Source organism: Vidua chalybeata, chromosome 21 (assembly GCF_026979565.1).
Source record: "Vidua chalybeata isolate OUT-0048 chromosome 21, bVidCha1 merged haplotype, whole genome shotgun sequence".
NCBI lineage: Eukaryota > Metazoa > Chordata > Aves > Passeriformes > Viduidae > Vidua > Vidua chalybeata.
Genome location: NC_071550.1, coordinates 3,054,216 through 3,066,305, shown reverse-complemented (window position 1 = coordinate 3,066,305; position 12,090 = coordinate 3,054,216). Strand labels below are relative to the sequence as shown.

The window sequence follows — 12,090 nt, the reverse complement described above, 5'->3', positions numbered from 1 at the left end:
AGCTGGAGGCTGAGGAGATGAGCTGGGCCTCCATGGAACGTGCATTTGTCCCTGTCCTTGCAGGGGGATCCTGGTCCTGCTGGCCTCCCAGGGAAGGATGGTCCCCCTGGATTGAGAGGGTTCCCTGGAGAACGAGGCCTCCCCGGCCCCATTGTGAGTACAGGCTGCTGGCTCCCTCCAGCTGGAGAATTCCCAGCTGGTCCAGTTGTCCACCTCCCCAGATGACTTTGTTTTCCTTCCTGCAGGGTTCTCCAGGGCTGAAAGGCAACGAAGGTCCCCCAGGCCCTCCAGGCCCAGCCGTGAGTATCCCTGTCCTTGCAGGCAGCACCATTTACAAGCTTGGCAGGGCCAGGCCAGGGTTAGTCACAGCTCCAGGCTTTATCCCGATTTTCCTGACTCCCTGCATGTTCCTTTCTTTTACAAGCCCTGCGTGTAACAACTCAGTCATTTTGTGGGGTCAGCTGTGGACGTACGTGACAGGCTGAGGGAACTGCAGGGGTTCAGGACATCCAGGATTTTGCTTCTAATCCACCTGCTTTCCCTCTGGAAGTTGTCTCCACTTGAGATCCCTGCTCAGGGCCGCCCTCCTGGAAGGAAACATTCATCATCCAACCCTCCCTGCTGGCTGTGAAGTGGCTCGTGCTCTTGTTCCAGGCTGTTTATGTGTCCCCAGGAACTGAGCTCTCTGCACCATCCAGGGGAGAATCCAGCCCTTCCAGGGATATTAATGGATTTTAATTCAAAAGAAAGATCTGCAGGGCCCCTTAGGCCAGTGGTACCAACTCTTCACGTGGCAGTTATCCCATCAAACATGCACAAACATGGAGGAAGAGCTTGGATTTCTCTCTCTCTGGGCATGGGTGAAGCTTGATACTGCAATTAAAGCTCCTTTCCTCCTCCTCCTCCTCCCAACAGGGCTCTCCTGGGGAGCGTGGCCCTGCAGGATCAGCTGGCCCTATAGGATTGCCAGGGAGACCTGGCCCTCAGGGACCTCCAGGACCTGCAGGTGAAAAAGGAGCTCCAGTAAGTACCAGTATGGAGATGAAGGGTTGTGGGGCAGCTGGAGATGGGTGCAGTAGGGAGCTGAGTGTGGAACCAGTCCTTGTGGAGATTTAAATGGTAAAAAAAAAAAAAAAAAAAAAAGGGGGTCAATTAGGAAGGAATTCAATTAGAAGGGAATTTTCTCATCTTGAGCACATCAAACCACTGAATGTCAGCTGCTCAAGGGACACCCCTGTCAAGCATGGCTGTGACCCCAGGGACATGGGTGTCCTCAGGCAACGAGAAGGCCTGGGGGCTGAAAAGGTGACACAGCCTGGGGGCTGAAAAGGTGACACAACCTGGGGGCTGAAAAGGTGACACAGCCTGTGTCACCTGCTGGTGACAAACAGCCAAAGGCCAGGCCTGTGGGCAGAGAACTGAGCCAGCTCCATCACAGAGGTGGCTTTGGTGATGTCAGCCTGCTCTGGTGGTTGATTGATATCAGAAGTGTTTATCAGCCACGCTTGCTGGTTAGTTAGAAACTCCAGCAGCTGATCCACAGGCGAGAATTTCCTGTGAATTAGTTTTAGGAACATCTGTCCTGCTGAGTACCTACACCATGTGTCAGTCAGGGCAGGGATGAATAGGCAATTTATGTGGCATCTAATTTATTTAGAGGAGAGCACCCAGGATTCGGATGCAATTCAATCATGGACGAGGAAACTGGAAAATATTCACTGTTCAGTTCCTGTAAACAAACAAATTTGATTGAAAACTCCTGCTCAAAGGAGTACAAGTAGATGTTGACACAGGGATTGTTTTATTCCCTTCAGGTGGTTTTATTTGTCCCGAATCTCAGGATGGGCCTCCTGAGAACCCCCCTTAGTTGGGGCTCAGCCAGGGATGGAGCAGCAGAGAGTGCTGGGGCAGCCAGGACCAGAATCAGCAAAAACTGGCTCGTGGGAGTAAAAATTACTTGGGGTCTTGTTTGTCATCCAGGCAGAGATGGCAGAGGGTTCAGATTAAATCAGGTTATGTTGCTGTAGCAGTGAAATTGCAGCTGTGATCTGGGTATTCACTGCTTACATTTGCTTGTTCTTTTCATTATCCCTCAAGACAGAAGTTTTGTTTCATTTCAGACAAGGAGCACAGATGAAATATCAGCTGGGAATGGCTTTGCTGTTCCTGCCCATCCAGCCAGGAGTCATTAGCAGCTGAATCAAACCTCAGTGGGCTCGGTTGGAGAGCTCTGGGTGTGACCTGCCTGTTTTTCTGCTTCCAGGGGGAGAAAGGTCCCCAAGGACCGGCTGGCCGGGATGGCATCCAGGGCCCCGTGGGACTGCCAGGCCCAGCAGGTCCTGTTGGACCTCCTGGAGAGGATGGAGACAAGGTGGGGACAGCTCCTGCTGTGTGGGGTCACTCTGGCAAGGAACTGGGCAACCTTTCCACCGTGGTGCATCCCACAGTTGGGTGGGATGTGCTGCTGGAGGATTTTTGTGGAACTCACAGTCCCGTGGGATGAGCAGCAGCAGATGGGGCTCCGTGTGCTCTCCCAGCCATAAAATTCCCTGAAATCCAGGTTGCCTCCCCCAAACCTGTAGCAGGTGCCTGCCCAAAGATGCCCAGCCTCTCCAAATTAATTCCCTCTCTCATTAAGCCCCTCTGGAGTGGAGGATTCCCAGGAAACATCAGCTGGGACAAATCCCTTGTGGCTGCTCAAAAGGTCTGCAAGGTGCAGCTTCGTGCATGGCGTGGCAGCCGAGGAATTGTCGGGTGGAAAAGGGTTTGGTTGCACCTGGAGTGGCCAAATCTCTGGAATTATTCAGCCCACTCACCCATTCAGTCCCTGTGGGATTTGGGATGAGGATGCAGACACACAGGGCTGTTGCTGGGATGCTGAGATGTGGAAGTGGTGATGGATTAATGTTGTCCCTTGGTTCCTGGCAGGGTGAGATCGGGGAGCCTGGACAGAAGGGCAGCAAAGGTGACAAGGGGGAGCAGGTGAGTGGAGGGGACTCTGCTGTAGCTGCTTCTCTTGAGTCTGCTTCGTTGTGTGACCTGCTGGAAATAGAAATTAAATTTATATCGTTTTCTAATGTTGATTCATCTTCTCTGCTTCATCAAATACCCACATGATGTAAAAAAAGAGTGAGAGCCTCAAGTGGGAGCCTCCAGCTCCCAGGAACACTGAGATATTTCCACATCACCCACTTAGCATGGAAATATCTGTGAAACACGAGCAGAGTTGCCATCAAAGTTGGGTCTTTGGCTGAAGTTCTCTTTCTGATTTAGTTGAACATGTCTCTGCTCATGACAGAGGGGTGAGCCTGGAGATTTGTAAAGGTCCCTTCCAACCCAAACCATCCTGTAATTCTTTGGTAATTCCATACCCTTTTTGTGCTGCCCAGAGCCTGAGGAACATGAATTACCCAGGAGTTAGGGCTGAGTGCTGACATTGCTTTGCTGCAGCAAAAATGTGTTTGGAGGAGTCTGCTCTCCACTGGCACCAGGGCTGAGGAATGCTGGGGTGTCCAGGGAGGCCTGACCCTGTTCTCCATCCATCTTTTAGGAATTAAGGCAGTTTTAATGGAGATTGTATTGAAGGACTTCACCTTTTCCAGGTGAATTTGTCACTCTGCTCCTAACACTGACATTTCTTTTTTTGTGACAGGGTCCCCCAGGCCCCACTGGTCCCCAGGGCCCAATTGGTCAGCCTGGCCCAGCTGTGAGTATTGCACTTTATTAAGATAAATACTTTTTTTTTTTTTTTTTTTTTTTTTTTTTTTTTCCCAAAAAAGCCTCCTGAGATGATTCCTGCCTGGCACTGCTGCCCAACACGAGCAGGGGGTGGTGGGATGGGGTTTGTGTGACCCCACGTCTGTCCTGGGCTGAACAGAGCCTGTCCTTGCAGGGAGCTGATGGAGAGCCCGGGCCCCGAGGACAGCAAGGCCTCTTTGGGCAGAAAGGTGATGAAGGACCCCGAGGTTTCCCCGGCCCCCCCGGCCCCGTGGGCTTGCAGGTAACTCACAGCAGCCAGGGAGGGCTCAGGGTGATGAGAGCTGGGGCTCTCCTGAGATGCTCACAGCTAAAATTCATCCTCTGCACCTCCGCAGGGCCTGCCCGGTCCACCTGGGGAGAAGGGAGAAACAGGTGACGTTGGGCAGATGGTAAGGGGCTTCTGTATTTCTTATTCATAGAATTGATTTTATATTTTATATTATTATATATATTCTGTTATCATTATAATTATTATTTATTATTATATTATTATAATTATTATAGCTTATTATATTCATGTTAATGCATTTATATTATTATATTGTATTATATTGTATTATATTGTATTGTATTGTATTGTATTGTATTATATTGTATTGTATTATATTGTATTTTATATGTTATATGTTATACATTATATATTACATATTATACATTATATATTATATATTATATATTATACATTATATATTATATAATATGTATTATATATATATATATATATATATATATATAATATATATTATATTATATGTATTATATATATTATTTCTATTTTCTATTTCTATTTATTTTATCTTTTATTTATTTATATATTCTTATTTTACATATTTTCTCACTGACATTGCTCTGAGAAACCCACGTGACATTTGCCCTCCTTTCCTCTCAGGGCCCACCAGGCCCACCAGGACCCAGAGGTCCATCTGGGCCACCAGGAGCAGACGGTCCACAGGGTCCTCCTGGAGGAATAGGAAACCCTGGTGCAGTAGGAGAGAAGGTAAAGCACCCGGACGAGCCTGAAGCAGGAGTTTGCTGCAGCGCTCGTGCAGTGGCTTTGCTGTGCCAGCAGAAAACTCAACCCCCTGCAGAAATGTGAATATTTCCATCCTCTTTTTCCATGTGCAGGGTGAACCTGGGGAATCTGGTGAGCCCGGTCTCCCTGGCGAGGTCGGCCTGCCGGTAAGTGCCCCCTGGGAAAATCCACGCATGGACGTGCCGGAGAGGTGCGGATGGGGATGGGACAGCAGGGAATGAACCAGCCCTGTCCTGGATTTGGGTACTGATGACACATTGCCACGTTCCTGGGTATTTATAGGATCACGTTTAGTCACCAAATCTGGGCTGCCCACGACTGAACACCATGAACACCACTCAGTCCTTGTGGGAAGGGACTGTTAAATCATGTCCTTGTGTTTGGAGACACAAATAGAGCTTCTTGCTCAGAATTGATTAAAGGATAATTAGAAATCGGTATGTTTTTGTTTCTTACTTGATTATAGAAGTTTTTTTGCCTTTACAGGGCCCTAAAGGTGAAAGAGGTGAAAAGGGGGAAGCAGGTCCCTCGGGTGCTGCTGGTCCACCTGGTCCCAAAGGCCCACCAGGTGATGATGGCCCCAAAGGCAGCCCTGTAAGTACCCCCTCGGGCTTTCCTTGCCTTGCCAGCAGAGATTTCTGCATGAAAAGATGTTCCCAGAGATATCTGTGGAAATTTAAACTCATTTCCTAACCATGGAATTGTTCCTCTGGTGATCCATGATCTCAGCCCCCTTCTTTAGGGTGCTGATGAGGGAAAGACCCCACTGTACCATATTTCCCAGAAATACTGGAATTATCAGTGCTTTTTGCAGGCCATCAGGAATCTCACCCCATGGAGAGGAGCTGCAGTAGGGACACTTTGTGTTTACGGCTTTCCAAGGTCTTCTGCACCAGAGCAGAGCTTCCAAAATAGGATCAAGGAGATTTATTGGATGTGGGAGCTGTACCTGCACACCCAGCTCCCTGCTGCTGCTGATTTCTCCAGCTCTGGTGAAGCCAGTGGAGCTCTGCTGATTTTACCAGGGGACAGTGGTACAGGGTTTATCTTGCAGGCTCCTCTGATGCCTGAAATTCATGATGAGATAAGGCAAGATGGCACAAAGAAGCAGAGGAGGCAGGGGAGTTTAGTCATCCCTCCTAACAGATGGGATTTGGGATATCTGTGATGGGTTGCAGGCTGCTCCTGGAATCATGTGAGGCACCCGACAGACATCGTACGGGGAAGAATGGTGAAGTGTTTCAGTCAATAAATGCTCTGAGAGGCTCCTCCTGTGCAAAATGTCACACATTTGCAAAAGCAAAACCTTCCAATCTGTACATTCCCAAAGCTGGGAGGATTCTGCTGTCACCAAGCCGAAGGATTTCTGAAAAACTGGGATGGAAGTCCCAGCGTTGCCTTTGGAGCTCTGGTAGTCAGGATGCAGATCTGGACTGGCTGGGACAGGGTGAAAACACTGCAGCTGCAAAGATGGGTTGTGGTTGTAGAAATTGGGATTTTACTCCATAGGGTGGCTCCCCATGTTGTCCCTGGTGCTCTCCAGGTGCCACATCCCTGACTTGGGAATATTCTTCTCTCTTTGCAGGGTCCAGTTGGTTTCCCTGGTGACCCTGGTCCTCCTGGAGAGCCTGGCCCAGCTGTAAGTGTTGGTCTCACAGAGCTTCCCCCTCCTGTGGGGGTGAAACTCAACTGTGCTGCTCATTCCCAGGGGCTCCCCTGGCATTTCCTCTGCTCAGCACCATTCACACCCTAAAAACACTTCCTTGTTCCTTTTTCCCTCCTTTTTAGGGTCAAGATGGTCCCCCTGGTGACAAAGGTGATGATGGTGAACCTGGACAGACTGTGAGTACCTGGAGAGATGAGAGCTGTTCACCACAGTGCTCATGGCTCTGTGTCAGCTCCACGGACACTGAGCCTCTCATTCCTGCCAGAATTTCCCAGTGGGAATTGCCCACTGAGGATCTCATTCCCTCCTGTGTCATCTATCCATGGATCCATCCATCCATCATCCCTCCATCCATCATCCATCCATCCATCCATCCCATCATCCATCCATCCATCCATCCATCCATCCATCCATCCATCCATCCATCCATCCATCCATCATCCATCCATCATCCATCCATCCATCCATCATCCATCCATCCATCCATCCATCCGTCCATCATCCATCCATCCATCCATCCCTCATCCATCCATCCCTCATCCATCCATCATCCATCCATCCCTCATCCATCCATCATCCATCCATCCCTCATCCATCCCTCATCCATCCATCCATCCATCATCCATCCATCCCATCATCCATCCATCATCCATCCATCCCTCATCCATCCATCCATCATCCATCCATCATCATCCATCCATCCATCCATCCATCCATCCCTCATCCATCCCTCGTCCATCCCTCATCCATCCCTCATCCATCCATCCATCCATCCATCCATCATCCATCCATCCATCCATCCCTCATCCATCCCATCCATCCATCCATCCATCCATCCATCCCTCATCCATCCATCCATCCATCCATCCATCCATCCATCCATCCATCCATCCATGGGTGGGGCACTCATGGCTTGTTCCCCTCCCCTCTCTCCCTGCAGGGTTCCCCTGGGCCCACAGGAGAGCCAGGCCCCTCTGGACCTCCTGGAAAACGGGTGAGTTGGCTTTTTTAGGAAGCTTTTCCCAACAGCACTTCCATTAACTTTTTAAAACTCATGGTCTTACTAAGCCTACAACAAGTGCTGTGTAAATACTGTGTAAAATGTGTGATAATTAAAAAAAAATAAAATTATGCACCATCCACGGCTGTTGGAAATTGATGGGAAGCTGCCAGGCAAATCCCATGGATTTTTTTTAAAGATGTGAACAGCCCAAAGAAAATCCAAGGATGAGGTACTCCTGCTCTTCCTGCCTTGCTGGCAGAACCCAGGGATTCATTTAGCAAGGAGCTAATTTAAAAAGCTTTTCAGGGATATTTGTCTCCATTTTGTCTCCTTCCCTGGGGCTGGAGCATCGTTTTGCTAATTCCAACGGAGCGTTGCAGATCAGCAGGATCTAATTGTGTTTTCCATCTATTCTGGGCTTTCTTTAGGGCCCTCCTGGTCCAGCTGGTCCTGAAGGAAGGCAAGGAGAGAAAGGAGCCAAGGTAAGAGCTGAAAGGGATTTCACTTGTGCTATATCCTTGATATTCCGAGGGGATCTCCCTCTGCCAAGGCCGGGAGTTGATTTTGCTGCGCGTTACAACAAATTAGCCTGAATTTGGGGCCACTGGCCTCAAATCTGAGCTTATGTTGCAGCCCTTAACAAGCTCTGTGGAGATAATTAGGGCTTGGTAAGGTCACGGGAATGTTTTCCCTCGTTTGAAACATCCAAGTGTTATATTTGGCAATTTAATGTGCTGTAAATAATGGGGTGTGCAGAGCCCCGTGTCCTTTCCCAGGGCAAACACGGCATTAATGGGCTGGGATTGTTTGGGTGGGAAATGGAGATGGGATTGGAAATTACAGATCCCGTTGTGGCAGCACAGGGGAGGGAGGATGGGTGGATGGATGGGTATCCCTGAACCCAGGAGAGCTCAGAGCCAAAGGGTGGCTCCTGCTGGAATTCAGGCAAGGCTGGAAACTGAAGGAGTTTGGAGTTTGGAAAGTGCCTGAGGTGGAGGGAGCAGCAGGAAAATCAAGGAGCAGAACGTTTCATGTGCCTTGCATGGATCTGCATCCACTCCATGACATCCTGGCACCCTCTCACAAAATCACGTTCCAGGAATCACCCAGCAGTTTCCCCAATCCCCACTGGGGCTGGAGTGTGGAGCTCTGCCACAAAAGCTTTTTGTTGGCAAATAAAAGCAACACCCAGCTGAAGGGGATGGGGAAAGTGGAAATAGAAAGGGAGTAAATTTTTTAAAATTCCTTTTCTGAACTCTCTGCTTGGAAATGACGTCTGACATCCCAACACAAATTCAACACCCTGCCTCTTCATCCAGGGGGAAGCTGGTTTGGAAGGACCTCCTGGGAAGACTGGGCCCATTGGTCCCCAAGGTGCTCCAGGGAAGCCTGGCCCCGATGGCCTTCGTGGGATTCCTGGTCCAGTTGTGAGTATTCCCAGCCTGAGAAAGCTCGGGTTTGTTCCCACCTGGCTGGAAGATGCCTTTTCCCAGTGTCCTGTCCATGCTGGAATGCCTGACAGCAGACAAAACATATTTAATGGGAATAATGAACTGGAGAATATCATCTCCCACATTTCATTTGAGTCTTGGGTCTTCAGCCACTCTCCAGGAGTGATTTCCCTTGACCCACAAAGTCCCTTTTCCAGCAGAGATTTGAGCATGGAAGGGAACATAAATCCTTTTGCTTTTGCCATCTGTGAAAAGCCAGGACAAAGTTCCCTGGCACAGGTGAATAATCAGAATATTCCCAGCTGGGAGCACTGCTGTCACTGGGAATGAGGGAATTGCACTTTTTTACAGGGTGAACAAGGTCTCCCGGGATCCCCTGGCCCAGATGGTCCTCCAGGCCCAATGGTATGTCCAGAGCATCCAATTCCAGGAGTTTTTGAACGGGATGAATGAGTGTGACATGAATTCATTCCCTCTTTTTTTTTCCCCCTGTGTCCCAAAGGGCCCTCCGGGTTTGCCTGGTCTGAAAGGAGACTCTGGTCCTAAAGGGGAGAAGGTGAGAATGCACAGAGGATCCCAGTGCCTGATCCCTGGTGGGCTGTGGGGGGACAAATGGCACTGCAGAGGGGTCCTGCAGCTGGCAGGACAAGGCTGGGGAGTGTCACCAGCCCCAGGGACAGCTGTAGAGGAGAGCTGGAGCACTCTGAGCGTGCCCCAAGGAGCTGAGCTGTGGGTGAGTGTGGAGGTGCAGAGCCCTGGCCCATTTTTGGGGTGATTCTCCACCCTATAAACTTTTCTGTCATATATATATATTTATATAACCCCAGGGAATGAGCAGCTGCTCCAGTGCAGAGGTTCTTTCTATATTTGTAGCATTTTCTGCTGTAAAAATCTCCTATTTTTGTCCACTCTGCCACTTCCACGTGTCAGGGATTGCTACAAACTCCTCTCACCTCACTCAGATACTTGGGGTTGGATCTAGAAATGTCTTTGCCCTCTCTCCAGTCAGAAATCCTAATTAACATCTGCTGTTTTCCCCCAGGGTCACCCAGGATTAATTGGTCTTATTGGACCTCCAGGAGAGCAGGGAGAAAAGGGTGACAGAGGTCTCCCAGGCCCCCAGGGCTCAGCAGGACCCAAAGGAGAGCAGGTAAATATTCCCTAAAACCTTCCTGGAACGTGCTTTGGAGCACTGCACCCTCGAGGAGGTGCAGCACAGCAGAGATGGGCAACCCTGGCAGGAGCTCCTTGGCAGTTTTTGAGGGATATTTTCTGTATTAATGTGGTTTATTCTACGTGTGAAACATGGATCTGCTCCAAAATGACCCATTTTAGTGGGAAGCAGATTCTCAAGGGTCCTATGAAAGAGTTGAATAGACTTGGAGGGATGGTGCCATTAAATATTCATCTGAAGGGCTGATTTTCAAAAGTGTGAGCCTAAATAAGACAGGAGATTCTTTGTCCATGCTCTAAAAACCAGGTAAAGCTCCACACTGGACATTGGAATCCTCCAAAACTGGGTGCTCACCTGTGAGCAGGGGTTGGAGGTGTAATTTTAGGCCAGAATTGTAGATCAATGCTATTTTCCTGTTATCTTTTAGGGTATCACAGGTCCCTCTGGACCCATTGGACCTCCAGGACCCCCAGGATTACCGGTAGGTGACAACCAATGACCTTGGAATTCCCTGGGAGCTGCACAGGCCCTCAAGAGCCACTTTGGTGCTCCCAGGAATGCCCAGCACAGCCCTGGCTGTAGGAGGATGGGTTTTATTTTTTTTTTTTTTTTTTCCAGCTGAGCCCTTTAAAAACCCTTGGATGAGTTCCAGGAGTGCTGGAAGTGATATGGGAAATCAGGGAAATTGTCCCACCTTGTTTCCTCCCCTTTTCTTTTGGAATATCCACAATCCCACGGGGATTTCTTGCCCTTTTTTTTTTTTTTTTTTTTTTTTTTTTTTGTTGATTTTTATCATTTTTTGGATGTCCAGAGGCCTCGTGCTGCATCCTGGGTGTCCTGAGCACAGAGCTGGGCTCAGCCTCACGTTCCAGGAATCACCCAGCAGTTTCCCCAGTCCCCACTGGGGCAGGAGTGTGGAGCTCTGCCACAAAAGCTTTTTTTCTGTTGGCAAATAAAAGCAACACCCAGCTGAAGGAGATGGGGAAAGTGGAAATAGAAAGGGAGTAAATTTTTTAAAATCCCCTTTCTGGACTCTGTGCTTGGAAATGAGCTGACTCCTTTCTGGTTTTGTCTCTCCACAGGGTCTACCTGGTCCCAAAGGTGCTAAAGGCTCCTCAGTGAGTATGGACACAGCTAAAGGAAGAGGCTGAGGGGTTTTTATTGAGTGTAGGACACCCTGGGACTCCCCTCATCAATAAAATGAATGCAATTAGCAGAGAGGAATTAGCAAACTCTGCCTTTCCAGGCTGCCTAAGCCCAGGAATGATAACTGGGGAAGGTTTCTGTGCCACCACTGCACTTCCCTGAAGAGCAGAGCAGCAGAGATCACAAGGAGCAATCCAGTGCTTAGTCCTGAGGAGAAAAGCTGCTGCTGGAGAGTGGAGGGGATTAAAAATAGCCCGTGAAAAGCGGGAGGTGGGAAGGTGGAAAGTGAAGAACTCGGTGAGAAATGAGACTCTGGAGCTTCGTGGTGCAGACCTGCTGTGCAGGCAGCTAAAAATTCCTCTTTTGGGCAACTTCTTAGTGTCTTTTAGCCATCCAAAATTCGATGTTTTATTAATTTGAAGATTTTATTTGACTTGCAGAACTGTTGGATTGGTTGGGAGAGTTAAAGATTTTATGCATTTTATGCATTCTGTAGGAAGCATACGAAAAATCTGACTGTAACTCCAGGTGTTTGATCTTTTCTTTCACCTAAACACCAAAAATAACCAAAAATACCATTTTCCTGGGATGTGGGAATAGGGAGACTCCTCTTGTGTGCCCAAAGGGACAAAAATGAAGTTTCATTAGTTAAAATAATGTTTGGGATGTGATAAAAGTAACCAGGTGAATTCTCCTGAGTGACTCCTGATTTTTCCCTTGTTTTTCCATCCAGGGTCCCACAGGTCCAAAGGGTGAATCAGGTCTTCCTGGACCCCCAGGGCCTCCTGTAAGTAGAACCCATAAGGTGAAGCATGAAATGAGGTTCAGACTTCATGGGTGCTGGAATTTGGGAAGCAG

At 48.8% G+C, this 12,090-nt stretch overlaps 1 protein-coding gene across 2 annotated transcripts in view; it reads left to right on the top strand.

Moving 5' to 3' along the window:
* The window catches only part of COL5A1 (collagen type V alpha 1 chain), a 138,320-nt gene that overhangs the window by 113,596 nt on the left and 12,634 nt on the right, over positions 1-12,090 (top strand). For both annotated transcript variants that reach the window (XM_053962434.1, XM_053962433.1), the window contains exons 40-61: positions 64-153; positions 246-299; positions 916-1,023; positions 2,264-2,371; positions 2,929-2,982; positions 3,653-3,706; positions 3,893-4,000; positions 4,095-4,148; positions 4,649-4,756; positions 4,885-4,938; positions 5,279-5,386; positions 6,378-6,431; positions 6,581-6,634; positions 7,399-7,452; positions 7,890-7,943; positions 8,781-8,888; positions 9,264-9,317; positions 9,415-9,468; positions 9,955-10,062; positions 10,514-10,567; positions 11,169-11,204; positions 11,966-12,019. In XM_053962434.1, the coding sequence (XP_053818409.1) occupies positions 64-153; positions 246-299; positions 916-1,023; positions 2,264-2,371; positions 2,929-2,982; positions 3,653-3,706; positions 3,893-4,000; positions 4,095-4,148; positions 4,649-4,756; positions 4,885-4,938; positions 5,279-5,386; positions 6,378-6,431; positions 6,581-6,634; positions 7,399-7,452; positions 7,890-7,943; positions 8,781-8,888; positions 9,264-9,317; positions 9,415-9,468; positions 9,955-10,062; positions 10,514-10,567; positions 11,169-11,204; positions 11,966-12,019 (1,584 nt within the window). The remainder of the gene's footprint in view (positions 1-63; positions 154-245; positions 300-915; positions 1,024-2,263; positions 2,372-2,928; positions 2,983-3,652; positions 3,707-3,892; positions 4,001-4,094; positions 4,149-4,648; positions 4,757-4,884; positions 4,939-5,278; positions 5,387-6,377; positions 6,432-6,580; positions 6,635-7,398; positions 7,453-7,889; positions 7,944-8,780; positions 8,889-9,263; positions 9,318-9,414; positions 9,469-9,954; positions 10,063-10,513; positions 10,568-11,168; positions 11,205-11,965; positions 12,020-12,090) is intronic.